Source organism: Lepisma saccharinum, chromosome 17 (genome assembly GCF_977018435.1).
Source record: "Lepisma saccharinum chromosome 17, izLepSacc3.1, whole genome shotgun sequence".
NCBI lineage: Eukaryota > Metazoa > Arthropoda > Insecta > Zygentoma > Lepismatidae > Lepisma > Lepisma saccharinum.
In genome coordinates, this window is record NC_139245.1 from 27,826,610 (window position 1) to 27,839,255 (window position 12,646).

General features: G+C 38.2%; 1 protein-coding gene across 5 annotated transcripts in view; it reads right to left on the reverse strand.

Annotated features, from left to right (window-relative positions):
- Nucleotides 1–10,016: 10,016 nt before the first annotated feature.
- The window catches only part of LOC146001643 (uncharacterized), a 34,744-nt gene continuing 32,114 nt past the window's right edge, over nucleotides 10,017–12,646 (reverse strand). For all 5 annotated transcript variants that reach the window (XM_083139224.1, XM_083139223.1, XM_083139226.1 and 2 more), the window contains exon 4: nucleotides 10,017–12,132. In XM_083139224.1, coding sequence (XP_082995350.1) covers nucleotides 10,629–12,132 — 1,504 coding nt within the window. In that variant the 3' untranslated portion in view covers nucleotides 10,017–10,628. The remainder of the gene's footprint in view (nucleotides 12,133–12,646) is intronic.

Here is a 12,646-nt window from a genome sequence, read left to right on the forward strand (position 1 = left end):
GTGTTACAGCTCTGCGTGAAGGAGCGGCGGGGTAATTTGAGCCGATTAATGTCCCTATATAGACATTCAGCTGCTTGCGCTTCGTTTGTAGGCTATATCTTCCGTATACTGTCTATAGCTCTTATGCATTGTATAACGATATAATGCTCATGCATTATGCTCACTCCACATATCACCTTACCTTCAGCGTTATTATTTTCGCTAATTTACATGTAAACACACACACACACACAACACACACGCTTACTTTCTTTTTTACACTCTTCTTGTGGAATCTGCTAAAGAAGGTGTTTAAATTACATACTATGGGTTTGAAAAATTTACAAGCAAAACTACAACTAATATTTCATATTACGCTTTTGATTTTGGTTTTCACTTAATTCGGGCACAAACAGGAATGTCACGTGATGTGTCATCGGTTGTGTTATTGCTTAAGTGGAAGACAATAAAATTAAATGAAATCGCCCTTATTCAGAGGGTACCGGTATGTTTTACTTTTATTTTTTATTTTCAAAAACTGACAGGTTGAAGGCGAAATTGATGCAAAAATTATAGTAGATCGGAATTCGGATTATGAAGTCCACCATTGATGCATGGCGTTCCTCGTACTGTCTCTCCCGTCGAGGAGTCATTCTAACTCAGCTGCTGATTGGACACAGCCGTCTTACTCATTGTCAGTTTCTTCAAGAGTTCGACCCTCCAATGTAATGTCATTTGAAGTGATCGGCACATCCTTATTGAATGTGCCGATTTTACTTTCCTCGGACCAGGTCCGTACCGGGAGGGGGGGGGGGAGTGGGCCATGCCATCCCCCCTCGAGCCATGAAATATTTTGATGCAAACCAACAAAAATAACATGGATAATTTTCAAGATTTTACAAGAATTTAGATTTTTTTCTTTTATAAATGAATGGATTGTCTGTGGAGAGAGGCAGACTCCAGAAGTCTGCAGTCTACTATATTTAGTAATTTTAGTTTTACAACCATTTATGCAAAGCTACTAAATGTTCGAATTTGGTCGGAACAGTTCACCATATTTACTCCCGGTTTTGACTTTTTTCGAACTGCAATCTTGATGAGAAAATGTCCTCTTTTTGTGGTTAATTCACATTCAGACATGTTCTTCATTATAAGGATAATTCCATAGCGTTGGTACGAATTCCCATGGTGGAACGGGATCTCCCAACTTCCCTCCAGCGATCTTATTCTATTAAAAATTTTCCCCCATTATAATTTTCCGAAGGTAAGAGTTTGTGTTATAACAACAAAGATAAGCAATTCGTTTGGACTTCAAACATACTTTACTAAGAATAACATCATAAACACATACAAAGAAGGAATAACAAAGACTGATGTCAGCCTGTGTGTGAATGTTGCATACATCTCTTGTCCTCTCTCTCTCTTTAGGGATGGTAACAGCATGGGACAAAAACGTACTTACAGTCATAGATAAGATTTTAAAATTATATCAAATTGGACTAGTAAGAAATGGAGCCGTAGCTGCGAAGATGGTTGTCATTGTCACTCTAGGCCCCTGGAACATAGAAATTAGACCGACCTGTCATTTCTCCTCCATTCCTCGGGAATAAAACATAGCACTTACATGTTAATTTAATAGGAAACTAATGTCTTCTTAAAGTTTCTCATTTTTTGTCCCTCCACCTAGCTATCTTTAATTTGCAATCGATTTTGCAGATGTGAACAATAACACACTCTGCTTCAATGTGTAGGATACACAACCGACTGTCCTTTTATTGGCCACATTTCTTGAATGCTAAGTTTTCTTTTCATCGGATTCAACGGAAAATAGTAAGAGTAGAGAGGCAGCACTTCGTTCCTACGCGTCAGCAAAAATTCGATGCCACTGGTGTTATGTTACATCCGGTGGTAGCGGTGTACGAGCGATTTTATTGTTGAGTCAGCAGAACGTGTCTGATCACGTTGAAGACATCGGAAGCGGTGGGGGTGGGGGTCAATGGATTTGTCACGTTGTTTCTTGATGTATGCTAACCTAACACGTGCGTATGTTTGTGTGTGTGTGTGTGTGTGTGTGTGTGTGTGTGTGTGTGTGTCTTTGGAGGAAATGCGCGCGCAACCATTGCGTATGATGCAAACACATGAAGACATGATTTAAAGATGGCGCCGAAGGTGCTGTACCCTGAAAGCTTAGCGGCTAAGGTTATTGCTCTGTAAAACAAGAGGCGTCGAGGGTTCGATTCCTGGTAGAGTCAATATTGATTGATTGATAGATTGAGTTAGTTTTTTTTAAGTCCACTTTATGCACGGCAAGACTAATCAGGAGTGGACCTACAGTTGAAAAGTGGTGATTCGGACCACTATGTGCCTCCACCGAGTATCGAACCTGGGACCCCGTGATTACAAGTCGACGATGTCAATATTGAATGATTTCGATTAGCCTGTGTGTAAATAAAGCCAACAAAATGGTTGAGTTCGAAAATCGAGTTGGGTTAGTGGTTAATGTTGTCACCTGGCAATGAAGAGGTCGCGGGTTCGATTCTCTAGGTAGTTAAATTAGGCCAATTGTTTAATCCCGCCATTATAGGTTCCGATTAGTCCATCTGTGCATAAATAGTGATTGAATAAAATCAATATGGCGGCCTTGGGGTAGTGGTTAATGTTGTCGCCTGGTAATGAAGAGGTCGCGGGTTCGATTCTCTAGGTAGTTAAATGAGGCCAATTGTTTTGTCCCGCCATTATAGGTCCCGATTAGCCCATCTGTGCATAAATAGTATTTGAATAAAATCAATATGGCGGCCGCGTTTTGTGTTTAGCGGCGGCGGCGGCGGCGGCGACCGGGGCGCGGCGCGGCGCGGGCGCGGGGGGGGGGGTGTTTTTTATTCCGCGAGATGTTTCAACCAAGTGGTTGAGGGTTCGATTCCCAATGTTGGTGAAAATTGGATAATCAATTGTATTTGTTTAAAAGTTCCGATTAGCTTTTTGTGCACAAAGAGAAAATGAACTAATTGGAAATAGGATGTTTATGCTGTAATGAAAAGGTCCCGGGTTCGATTCACAATGTCAAATTGGCTGATAATGATGTTGTTTTTAAAAAAAAAAAAAAAAAAAGTGTGTTGAGTCCCCATTAGTATTTAGGCAGGAACAGATATTAAAAATCAAAACAAAATGTCTTTTGATTACAACGCAAAGACTTTACCGCTAATGTATAAAGATAAATTAGAATCTGTTGTTTTGCCGTGTGGGGCCCCAGTACCGATTAGCTCAAATGCATAAAGAGTAGGTAAAATAAGCAAGATGGCCGTCACTATTGTTTTGTGATCAAAGAGGAGTCACAGGTTCGATTCAATCAAAGGAGGCAAGATTCTATGTTTCAATTCCATGTAAAAGTCTAAAGTTATGTTTCGATTAACCTCAATGCATAAAGAGGAATTAAACAAAAACAAGCAAATTGGCGACAGATGTGATAAAAGAAAAATTGAATTAGTTTTTTATAGTGACAAGAAAAAATAGCGAATCATTGCTAGAAATAGAATGAAAATAAAGATACTTGCCTTTGCGTGTCCAGCGCTGTGCAGAAAAGCTCTCATGCTTTATCTCCGACAAGTCCACAATACACATTTTTTTTTATTGTATAGTTAATTATTAATGTTGTTATTAACACAGATTCTTACCAGTGTGAAGAAAAGCTCTCATGCTTTATCTCCGACAAGTCTACAATACACACTTTTTCATTATATAGTTAATTATTAATGTTGTTATTAACACCGATTTTTACCAGTGTGAAGAAAAGCTCTCATGCTTTATCTTCGACAAGTCCACAATACACACTTTTTCATTATATAGTTAATTATTAATGTTGTTATTAACGATTGTTACCAGTAAAAATATAAACCATGAGGATTTTTAAAGGGGTGATAAGTGAAAAAAAGCCAAGACATATATTTTATCCCTGTTTATTACCAATATTTACAAAATTCAAAAGAGCCGCACACACACACACACACACACATACATATGTAAAATGTTTATATTGTGTCACCAGTTTATCAGCATGTTATTTAACAAGTTTTTATTCTTCAAGTTTGTTCACTCACCCACATAAGGAATTGTGTCACTATCATATCCATTTTTTGCTGCAACCACTGAATTAAAATGTTTCACTATTTTTTCCACAAGCATGTTCTCGCAAAAAACAAACACTTCTTTGGAAAGTCTTTTTCCGTCGATGTTTTGTATAGACAAAGGCTCAGGTTTTGTACATCCATGTAGATGGGAAAGCACAAACTTCTCCTTATTACATGCATGGACAGGGGAAATATCTGTGCAACCGAAACATTGTTCGCGAAGGTCGAGAATGCAAGATTCCACACAGTTTCCAAAATATGATTTCAGATACGGCGACACTGTTTCACACATAACTTTCGCATGCTCGATGCACACAAATATCTTCATAAAGTTCCGCCACGAACTTTCTGCGATGAACACTATCTCCAGGGAACCGCAAGCTGGTTTCTTCCTTATAATGATCTGAAGGCGATTGTACAGTGTGGTTATCAGCAATTCATGTTGCTCACTTAGTGGGTAGGAAACACGAGGCTGCTCACCTGGAATAGCGATGTAATTGTCGATTACTGGAAACAATTCCTGAAGAGCGTGCCACTCCTGCAACTGTAGTTCAACACCTGCCGCCCCGCTTCTGTGTAGCCTGACCACAGGTTGGAAATCCAGATGAGAGGAAAGTCCGATTGAGATAACTTTTGTTTTCGAAGCATTCAAATAGTAGACGTGATCAAATAATATCGACTGGCGTATAAGACTAGTTACTTGTTTTTGTTCTTCAGGTAAATGCTGATCGCTCTCTTTCTGAAGAACCCCCTTGAAATTAGTGTACGGTTGAAATCTTTTTTTCAGCGGCATCGAAATAGAGGATTCCATGTCTAAGAACTGCGAGATACTGCATGTCGCAGCGTGCAGGTATACATTTGAAGAAATGCGTGGGTGTGTTTTTGAGACGCATGCGCGCGTGGCAAACCAAGCATGTGCTGGACAAAAAAGGTGGAGGGGGGCGGGGCATTACAAAGATCAATGGTGAGAGAAAAATCAGCAGAATATCATAAACGTCATATTGAGGAAATATTGGATAACAAATATTAATTAATTTAATTAAAGCATCAACCGCATTGTCGATCTGAAATTAGGTTTATAGACAGGGGGCAAAATGGAAAATATCGACGATGTTCTAGTATTGGATTGTTTCTGTATTTCCATCGGTATAATCCTCCACCACATTTGAAGCATACTGTTTTATCCTCTTTTTGAATGTAAAATAATCCTGCTTCGGACAGAGCTTCTACAAACGGGAATTCTTTTGATTGCCAGTTTCTGAAAGAGGACAATCTAGCATTGAAAGATCCCATCTCTGGATATTGCGTCATTGTTCTGTAAAGACACAAAACAAGATAAATATTATAAGTAAGCTGTTGTAAACTGTAACGCTACAAAATTATTAATATACTATTAGGACTATATGTAATTTGTATAAAATTTCAAACAGTATTTACTGTCAATATTTTCTAGTATACGTACCGAGTATTATAAATTTAATTTACGAGTCAGCAAATAAGTTGTTATAATATTGTCGTTTTTTATCGGTACTGGGAATAAAATTTGAAATTTATGCATGGGTTTACCAGAGGCTCTATGGAATAAATACAGAAAACAGTAATGCCCACAGTACACAGACCCGTAACTTTGTATCTGATGAGTGTTGTACGTATAGAATTTAGAGTTATTTTCCAAAAATCGCAAATGGTTATGCACATGTGGAGGTTTACCGTAACTATCAAAAAATTCCCCCCGGGAGTTACTGTCTATGTAAATTGCTACCCAGTGCTTCCCGGGGCTATCTTTGGGATCTGTATTTACAATCAACGCTGCTGGTAGTTCCACATGTACAGGTAATTCATTAGCTGCGAAAACCCCAACATGATGATTGTCAAAGGCTCTATTTGATATTAACCCGTGAAGCAAATTTAAAGTCGACAGCATTGCTGGACACTAAATAGTAATATTGTGCAACTCACCTTTTTATACTTCAAAGTAGACGGTACACGTCACAGTAGATTCCAGAACCAATTTGATCTGGGCCACCAAGCTGTTTATCGTTGTTGAAACAATGGAGAGCTATCTAACACAACGCTGATGCTCGGAATATGAAGGCGGGGTTTACAAAAGCGCATGCTTACAATGCTATCTGGCATTTGTTGTGCTGTTGTAAAATGAATTTTGTACTATAAGAAAATTGTCTGTATGTGTGTGTGTGTATATATATATATATATATATATATATATATATACAGACACACACGCATATTTATTTATTGATGAAGTATATATATATATATATATAATACAATACAATATAATATATATATATATGTAATTTGAAGATACAACATATCAGTTCTTTTTTTTTTTAAAAAAAAAAACAACATCATTATCAGCCAATTTGACATTGTGAATCGAACCCGGGACCTTTTCATTACAGCATAAACATCCTATTTCCAATTAGTTCATTTTCTCTTTGTGCACAAAAAGCTAATCGGAACTTTTAAACAAATACAATTGAATATCCAATTTTCACCAACATTGGGAATCGAACCCTCAACCACTTGGTTTGAAACATCTCGCGGAATAAAAAACACCCCCCCCCCCGCGCCCGCGCCGCGCCGCGCCCCGGTCGCCGCCGCCGCTAAACACAAAACGCGGCCGCCATATTGATTTTATTCAAATACTATTTATGCACAGATGGGCTAATCGGGACCTATAATGGCGGGACAAAACAATTGGCCTCATTTAACTACCTAGAGAATCGAACCCGCGACCTCTTCATTACCAGGCGACAACATTAACCACTACCCCAAGGCCGCCATATTGATTTTATTCAATCACTATTTATGCACAGATGGACTAATCGGAACCTATAATGGCGGGATTAAACAATTGGCCTAATTTAACTACCTAGAGAATCGAACCCGCGACCTCTTCATTGCCAGGTGACAACATTAACCACTAACCCAACTCGATTTTCGAACTCAACCATTTTGTTGGCTTTATTTACACACAGGCTAATCGAAATCATTCAATATTGACATCGTCGACTTGTAATCACGGGGTCCCAGGTTCGATACTCGGTGGAGGCACATAGTGGTCCGAATCACCACTTTTCAACTGTAGGTCCACTCCTGATTAGTCTTGCCGTGCATAAAGTGGACTTAAAAAAACTAACTCAATCTATCAATCAATCAATATTGACTCTACCAGGAATCGAACCCTCGACGCCTCTTGTTTTACAGAGCAATAACCTTAGCCGCTAAGCTTTCAGAGTACAGCACCTTCGGCGCCATCTTTAAATCATTTCTTCATGTGTTTGCATCATACGCAATGGTTGCGCGCGCATTTCCTCCAAAGACACACACACACACACACACACACAAACATACGCACGTGTTAGGTTAGCATACATCAAGAAACAACGTGACAAATCCATTGACCCCCACCCCCACCGCTTCCGATGTCTTCAACGTGATCAGACACGTTCTGCTGACTCAACAATAAAATCGCTCGTACACCGCTACCACCGGATGTAACATAACACCAGTGGCATCGAATTTTTGCTGACGCGTAGGAACGAAGTGCTGCCTCTCTACTGTAAGTACATAAAATTTCTACAATGTCTAAGTACGCCAGCTACATCTAGGTAGGGGGGGAGGGTGCAAATTTGGTGCAGGGGATGCGAAAATCATTTTCGTCCTGGGCTCTGAAATCTCTAGCTACAACTCTGATAAGGAAATATTTCCTTTCGAGAGACTATTAATAGATTTACACCATTTTTAAAAACATAACACAATAAAAGTATGAAAATGTAATTATCATTTTTAATAAGAAGCAATATTAAATAATATCTAACACTTATTAAAAACATTTCACCTACCTTCTAATTTCTTGACATTTTGAACCAGGCGTTAAAGGAATTAATTTGCTAGTTTATAAATGTAGCAAATTAATTTGTTTATATAGGTTTGTAAATGTAAACAAGTTAATTGATTAATTATATTTTTTAATTATTTAATAATTCACATATATTTCATGACAATGTTACACACACACACACACACACACACACACATACATACATACATAACCAAAATTTCGGGCTTCGCCCCCCCGCAAAAAAATCCTGGGTACGGGCTTGCCTTAGACAGACTGTTTCCCAACTGTTTATCATCCCTGTTGGGAGATTAGGACAGTGTTTTAACTAATGCATTTAGTTTTCTTTAGAAGAGCTGGTATTTTCCACTGCCTCTTAATGCATCCTTACCGTTTTAATGTGTTATGTTTGTCCTGATCAGTATCCTTTACGACCTTCCACTTTTAACCTTTCTCAAGTAGCTTAGGATTTTAGATAAGGACACATATCCCCGTATACATTGAAGGGTGCAAAATAGCCATATGTACCGACGCACCCAAAAAACTTAATTAAATCATTTATTCATACCATAAGTACGTAGAAAACTATTTAAAACACAATGACAAGATGTTTCATTGTTTCTTTTTTTCTTTTTTCAGGAAATCTTTCAAGTCGAAGTTGCCTTCACTTAGTGTGATTTCCTCAGAAGTGACAACGCTAACTGAAACCAACGGTAGCACAATGAGTTTGTCGAGTGTGTTGCATGTCCTCTTAGCCGAACCTTACCCTCAACAGTTTTCTTTCCGAATCTGGAGCAGGCTTATGTCCCAAGATTGTCGTTGCACATTCTTCCATTACAAGTAAGTACAAATTTGATACATATCTGTGTATGTATGCATGGTTTCAGTCAGGCCCGTAGCCAGCATTTTATTTCGGAGGGGGAGGGGGCTCATCCCTAATCAGCACTCGCCTCTAAAACCGGAAAGTAGGGGGTAGAAGCCCTGATGAATTTCTCAGTGTATTATTGTACAACTTATTGTATAAGATGTTCAATCCTGCTAAGGAAGTAAAATTAATTACCACGGTACACTTTTTAAATTAGATATTTGTAGGATTTCGGGAGGGAGCTTCAACCCCCCCCCCTGGCTATGTGTCTAGTTTCAATAAACAGAAGGGTGCCAGATATCTCAGCGCCCCCTAAATACCCCTGAAAAAAATTCAATTTTCACCCCCTCCATTCATTACTTTCTCCTACCCAAAGCAGTATAATACGTTCTAATTATTTCCCGTAGATAGCTGTTCAAATACAAACTTGCTCGTGTTTTCAAACGTCATGAGTGCAATGGGTGAAACACATATAGTAACTAATGTGTATGGCTGACAAGTACATACCCAGCTAATTATCAAGAAATAGTCAACAACACCGTTGGGGTTTAAAAAAAAATAGTTTACCTTGCCACACCCTCATATAGGAACGCCTTCAGAGCCAATTGCGCACCCCCAAAATCATGTCATAATCCCAATAGAGTATTTAATTACGGCAGCGTGTCTACTAATATCATATCACTGAAAGTCAGTTTTCTGTAGCTTTTCTGAACACTTTCTTGAGCTACCCATCCTTATGTTTTCCTTTTCTTCATCAAACGGATTAAATGTGATTCACCTATTAACAAAAGATAACTTGAAAGTAGCCAAAGTAAATTAATTACTAAGAAAATATATATTCTGATTCTCCCCTCCCCTTGTCTCATCGCATATATTGCAGCACGGTACCTAGGTGTATTTTTTAAAAAAAATATACACATGTTGAATTTTATATTGATTAGAGGAAAACATCCCTAAAATTTTGACGACGCAGTCCGCGCCATTATTATGCTCTTGTAGGCACCCCTGCCCTCAGAGAAGGGTAAATCAGCACAGTTACATTCCGCACAAAGACATAGAAAAAGAAACGCTGTTAATGTGATAGACAATTCCGTGCACGTACCCGTATCTGTGACATTATACATATACTATGTTTATTTGACTTAAATATATGGAGATTTAGGTAATCACACATGACTTATAATACAAAATAAAATTTATTTTATTCTCACATTTTAAATACAGCTTCAAAAGAAAAAAAATGAAACATCTTGAACTATTTACATGAATAAACATTCAGTCCTCTGAAATATCACAGTTGGATCCCATGCATCTCTGCATGCAAAATAACAGATTTCTCTAAATTCCCATTTACATTAGTTGTCTTCTGCATTCACACACACACATACACACAGTTTAAATAAATTGTACAAAATATCATATAACTTATTCGTCAAGGCATACGAGTGATTTTTAAAATGAAAAGATCACTCCAGCTGTATTAAATTACAAAAAGGCAATGTGTCTAGAATATGATATATCAAAACTACACGTGGTAATATTAATTTTTTAACATTTTTTCTTAAAAGTAACAGTATCTTTCAAGTCTAGAAAACTTTCCTAATATAAAAAGAGCCTCAATAATTGATGGTATGAAAATAAATTTGTATATCATGAAAAATACTAATGCAAGAGAGGATATAATGTTTTGTTAATGAGAAATAACATATTTACTATCGGTTGAGCTTTTAAACACTAAATTCAAATGTCATAAGCGAAGTAAGCATCTGGCAGTGTCTGATTCCTTATCCTTTTGCTACTCGCAATAACAAAGGAGTTTCATTTCAGCGTCATTGATGCATATACTTTGGTTTCCATAACGATTGATTCGACTTATTTCTGATAAAGCTTTGTATGTGTTTGTGGACGGGTCATGTTTAACAAATGCTTCAAACATGCCATTCCCGGGCAAAGTCTCAATTGTTAAAGATAGAAACGATTGCTGTTTAGACAAACTACCAACAACATGTTCGAGAGAAGTGCCTTCTTTAATTTCGTGAATGTTATGCAATTTTAGTTGAGAACATTGCTTGTAAGGAGCCAACAAAGTATTTATGTACTCAACTAACACCCTAGCAGCTTTCAAGGAGCTTGCACTGTCCACTGGAAGATCCTTGAAAGTTTGGCATGTGCACCACTGTGGATGTATTCCGGCATCGGGGCAAGTCCTTTCGTTTGGCACAGGTTCGAACAAACTAATCCCTTTTGAAAGGTGTGATCTATCGGAGCCAATAGCACCATTGTCTATGCGTTTCAGATTGAGCAAATCCTTGAGGGTTTCGTGCAAGTCGTAAGGAGTGGTGAGTCTGTGAGAGTTCACTTTTAGATTACGTACAGCTTTACTATATCGCCGAGAAAACCAGTCGGGAAGTATGATAAACAGTAGAGGTAGTCGCTCTTCAACTTTTCCTTGGTATGTGGAACGGAACGGTCCTGTCCGAATTCCATGATCGCTGAGTAGGATCAATATGGTGTTGTTGAGGTGACCTGAAGATTTGAGTTCCAATAATGCTGACATTAAAGGAACGTCAACTGTTTGAGCATAATTTAGGTTATCGTGAGTCAAACTGGTTGACCATATCATACCAAAGTAGTGTTTTAGCGAAAGAGAGGCTGTGAACTTCCGAACATAGTCCAAGAGTATATCGAGGATGAGCCGCTTGCCCGCACACAGGTAGCAAGAAGGAGTGCTGGTATGTCCAAGTTCCTTCTCCAACGCTTTCATAAATGGACGGAGGTAATAGTCTGTTGGTTGTTGCTGAAAACCTACTTTCTCGAAATTAAACATGCCTATGTAAGGGGAATCTTCACCTAACAATGTTCTGTATCCGGCTTTTTGGTACGAATCCCACAACCATGGACAATCATCAAGGAATTCATATCTTGAGAGCCAACATCGATGCTTGAGCTCCTTCTCAGAAAGACCGGTGAACACAGGCACAATGTTTGGGAAGGTATTGTCGGCAACTTTGTTGTAACCGAACATTTCTATTGCGTTTGGATCCTCCGAAAGCAGCTTTAAAGTTTTTGGCATTTGACGATGCGCGTTTTGTCGCGACACGCCATCCAAACCGAGAAGAAGAACACTGACTTTATCATCTTCACTCGCCTGATCTTCGTCTTCTGCTTCATTTTTCTGTGGCACGAACGCATGATAGTCGATGAAGGTTGAGTTCTTTGCCAGTTCTGTGCACTTCACCCTGATGAATTCTGATGATACTACTGCCCCCTCGTCTAGTGGAATACATGTACTGCTAATTCTGTGAAAGAGAAGAATCTTCATTAAGAAAAGAATGTTCAACTTAACAGATATTTTTTTAAAAAAATCTTTGTTGATGATACACGAAGTACAAAAAAGTCATATGAACGTAAACGTGGGCAGTCACTTAATATTTTTTTAAAAAAAACATCATTATTATATCATAATACAACATGTATATTAACAAAAAATTAGCCCATGAGAAAAGTATAAAAATTAGTACTTGGACAAATTTTGTAAAACAGTTTACTGACTCTATTATCGTTGATAAGATAACATCTAGGGTAAGTTTTCCTGTAATTGGCACTGCCCAGTTTTTGGCACGTTGAGGAATATTTGTAGAAATTAAGATCTGTGTGAAACTGGCAAGATTGGTCTTGTTTTTGCCTTCCGTTGATGACATTTGCAAGGGGGGTCTATTTCGTTTGTTATTTCTTGTGGAAAAATCGCATATATCTGGAAGGCTTTTGTGATTTTCAAGATTTCTGCTCAATTCTAAGCAGGTAGGTTAAGGA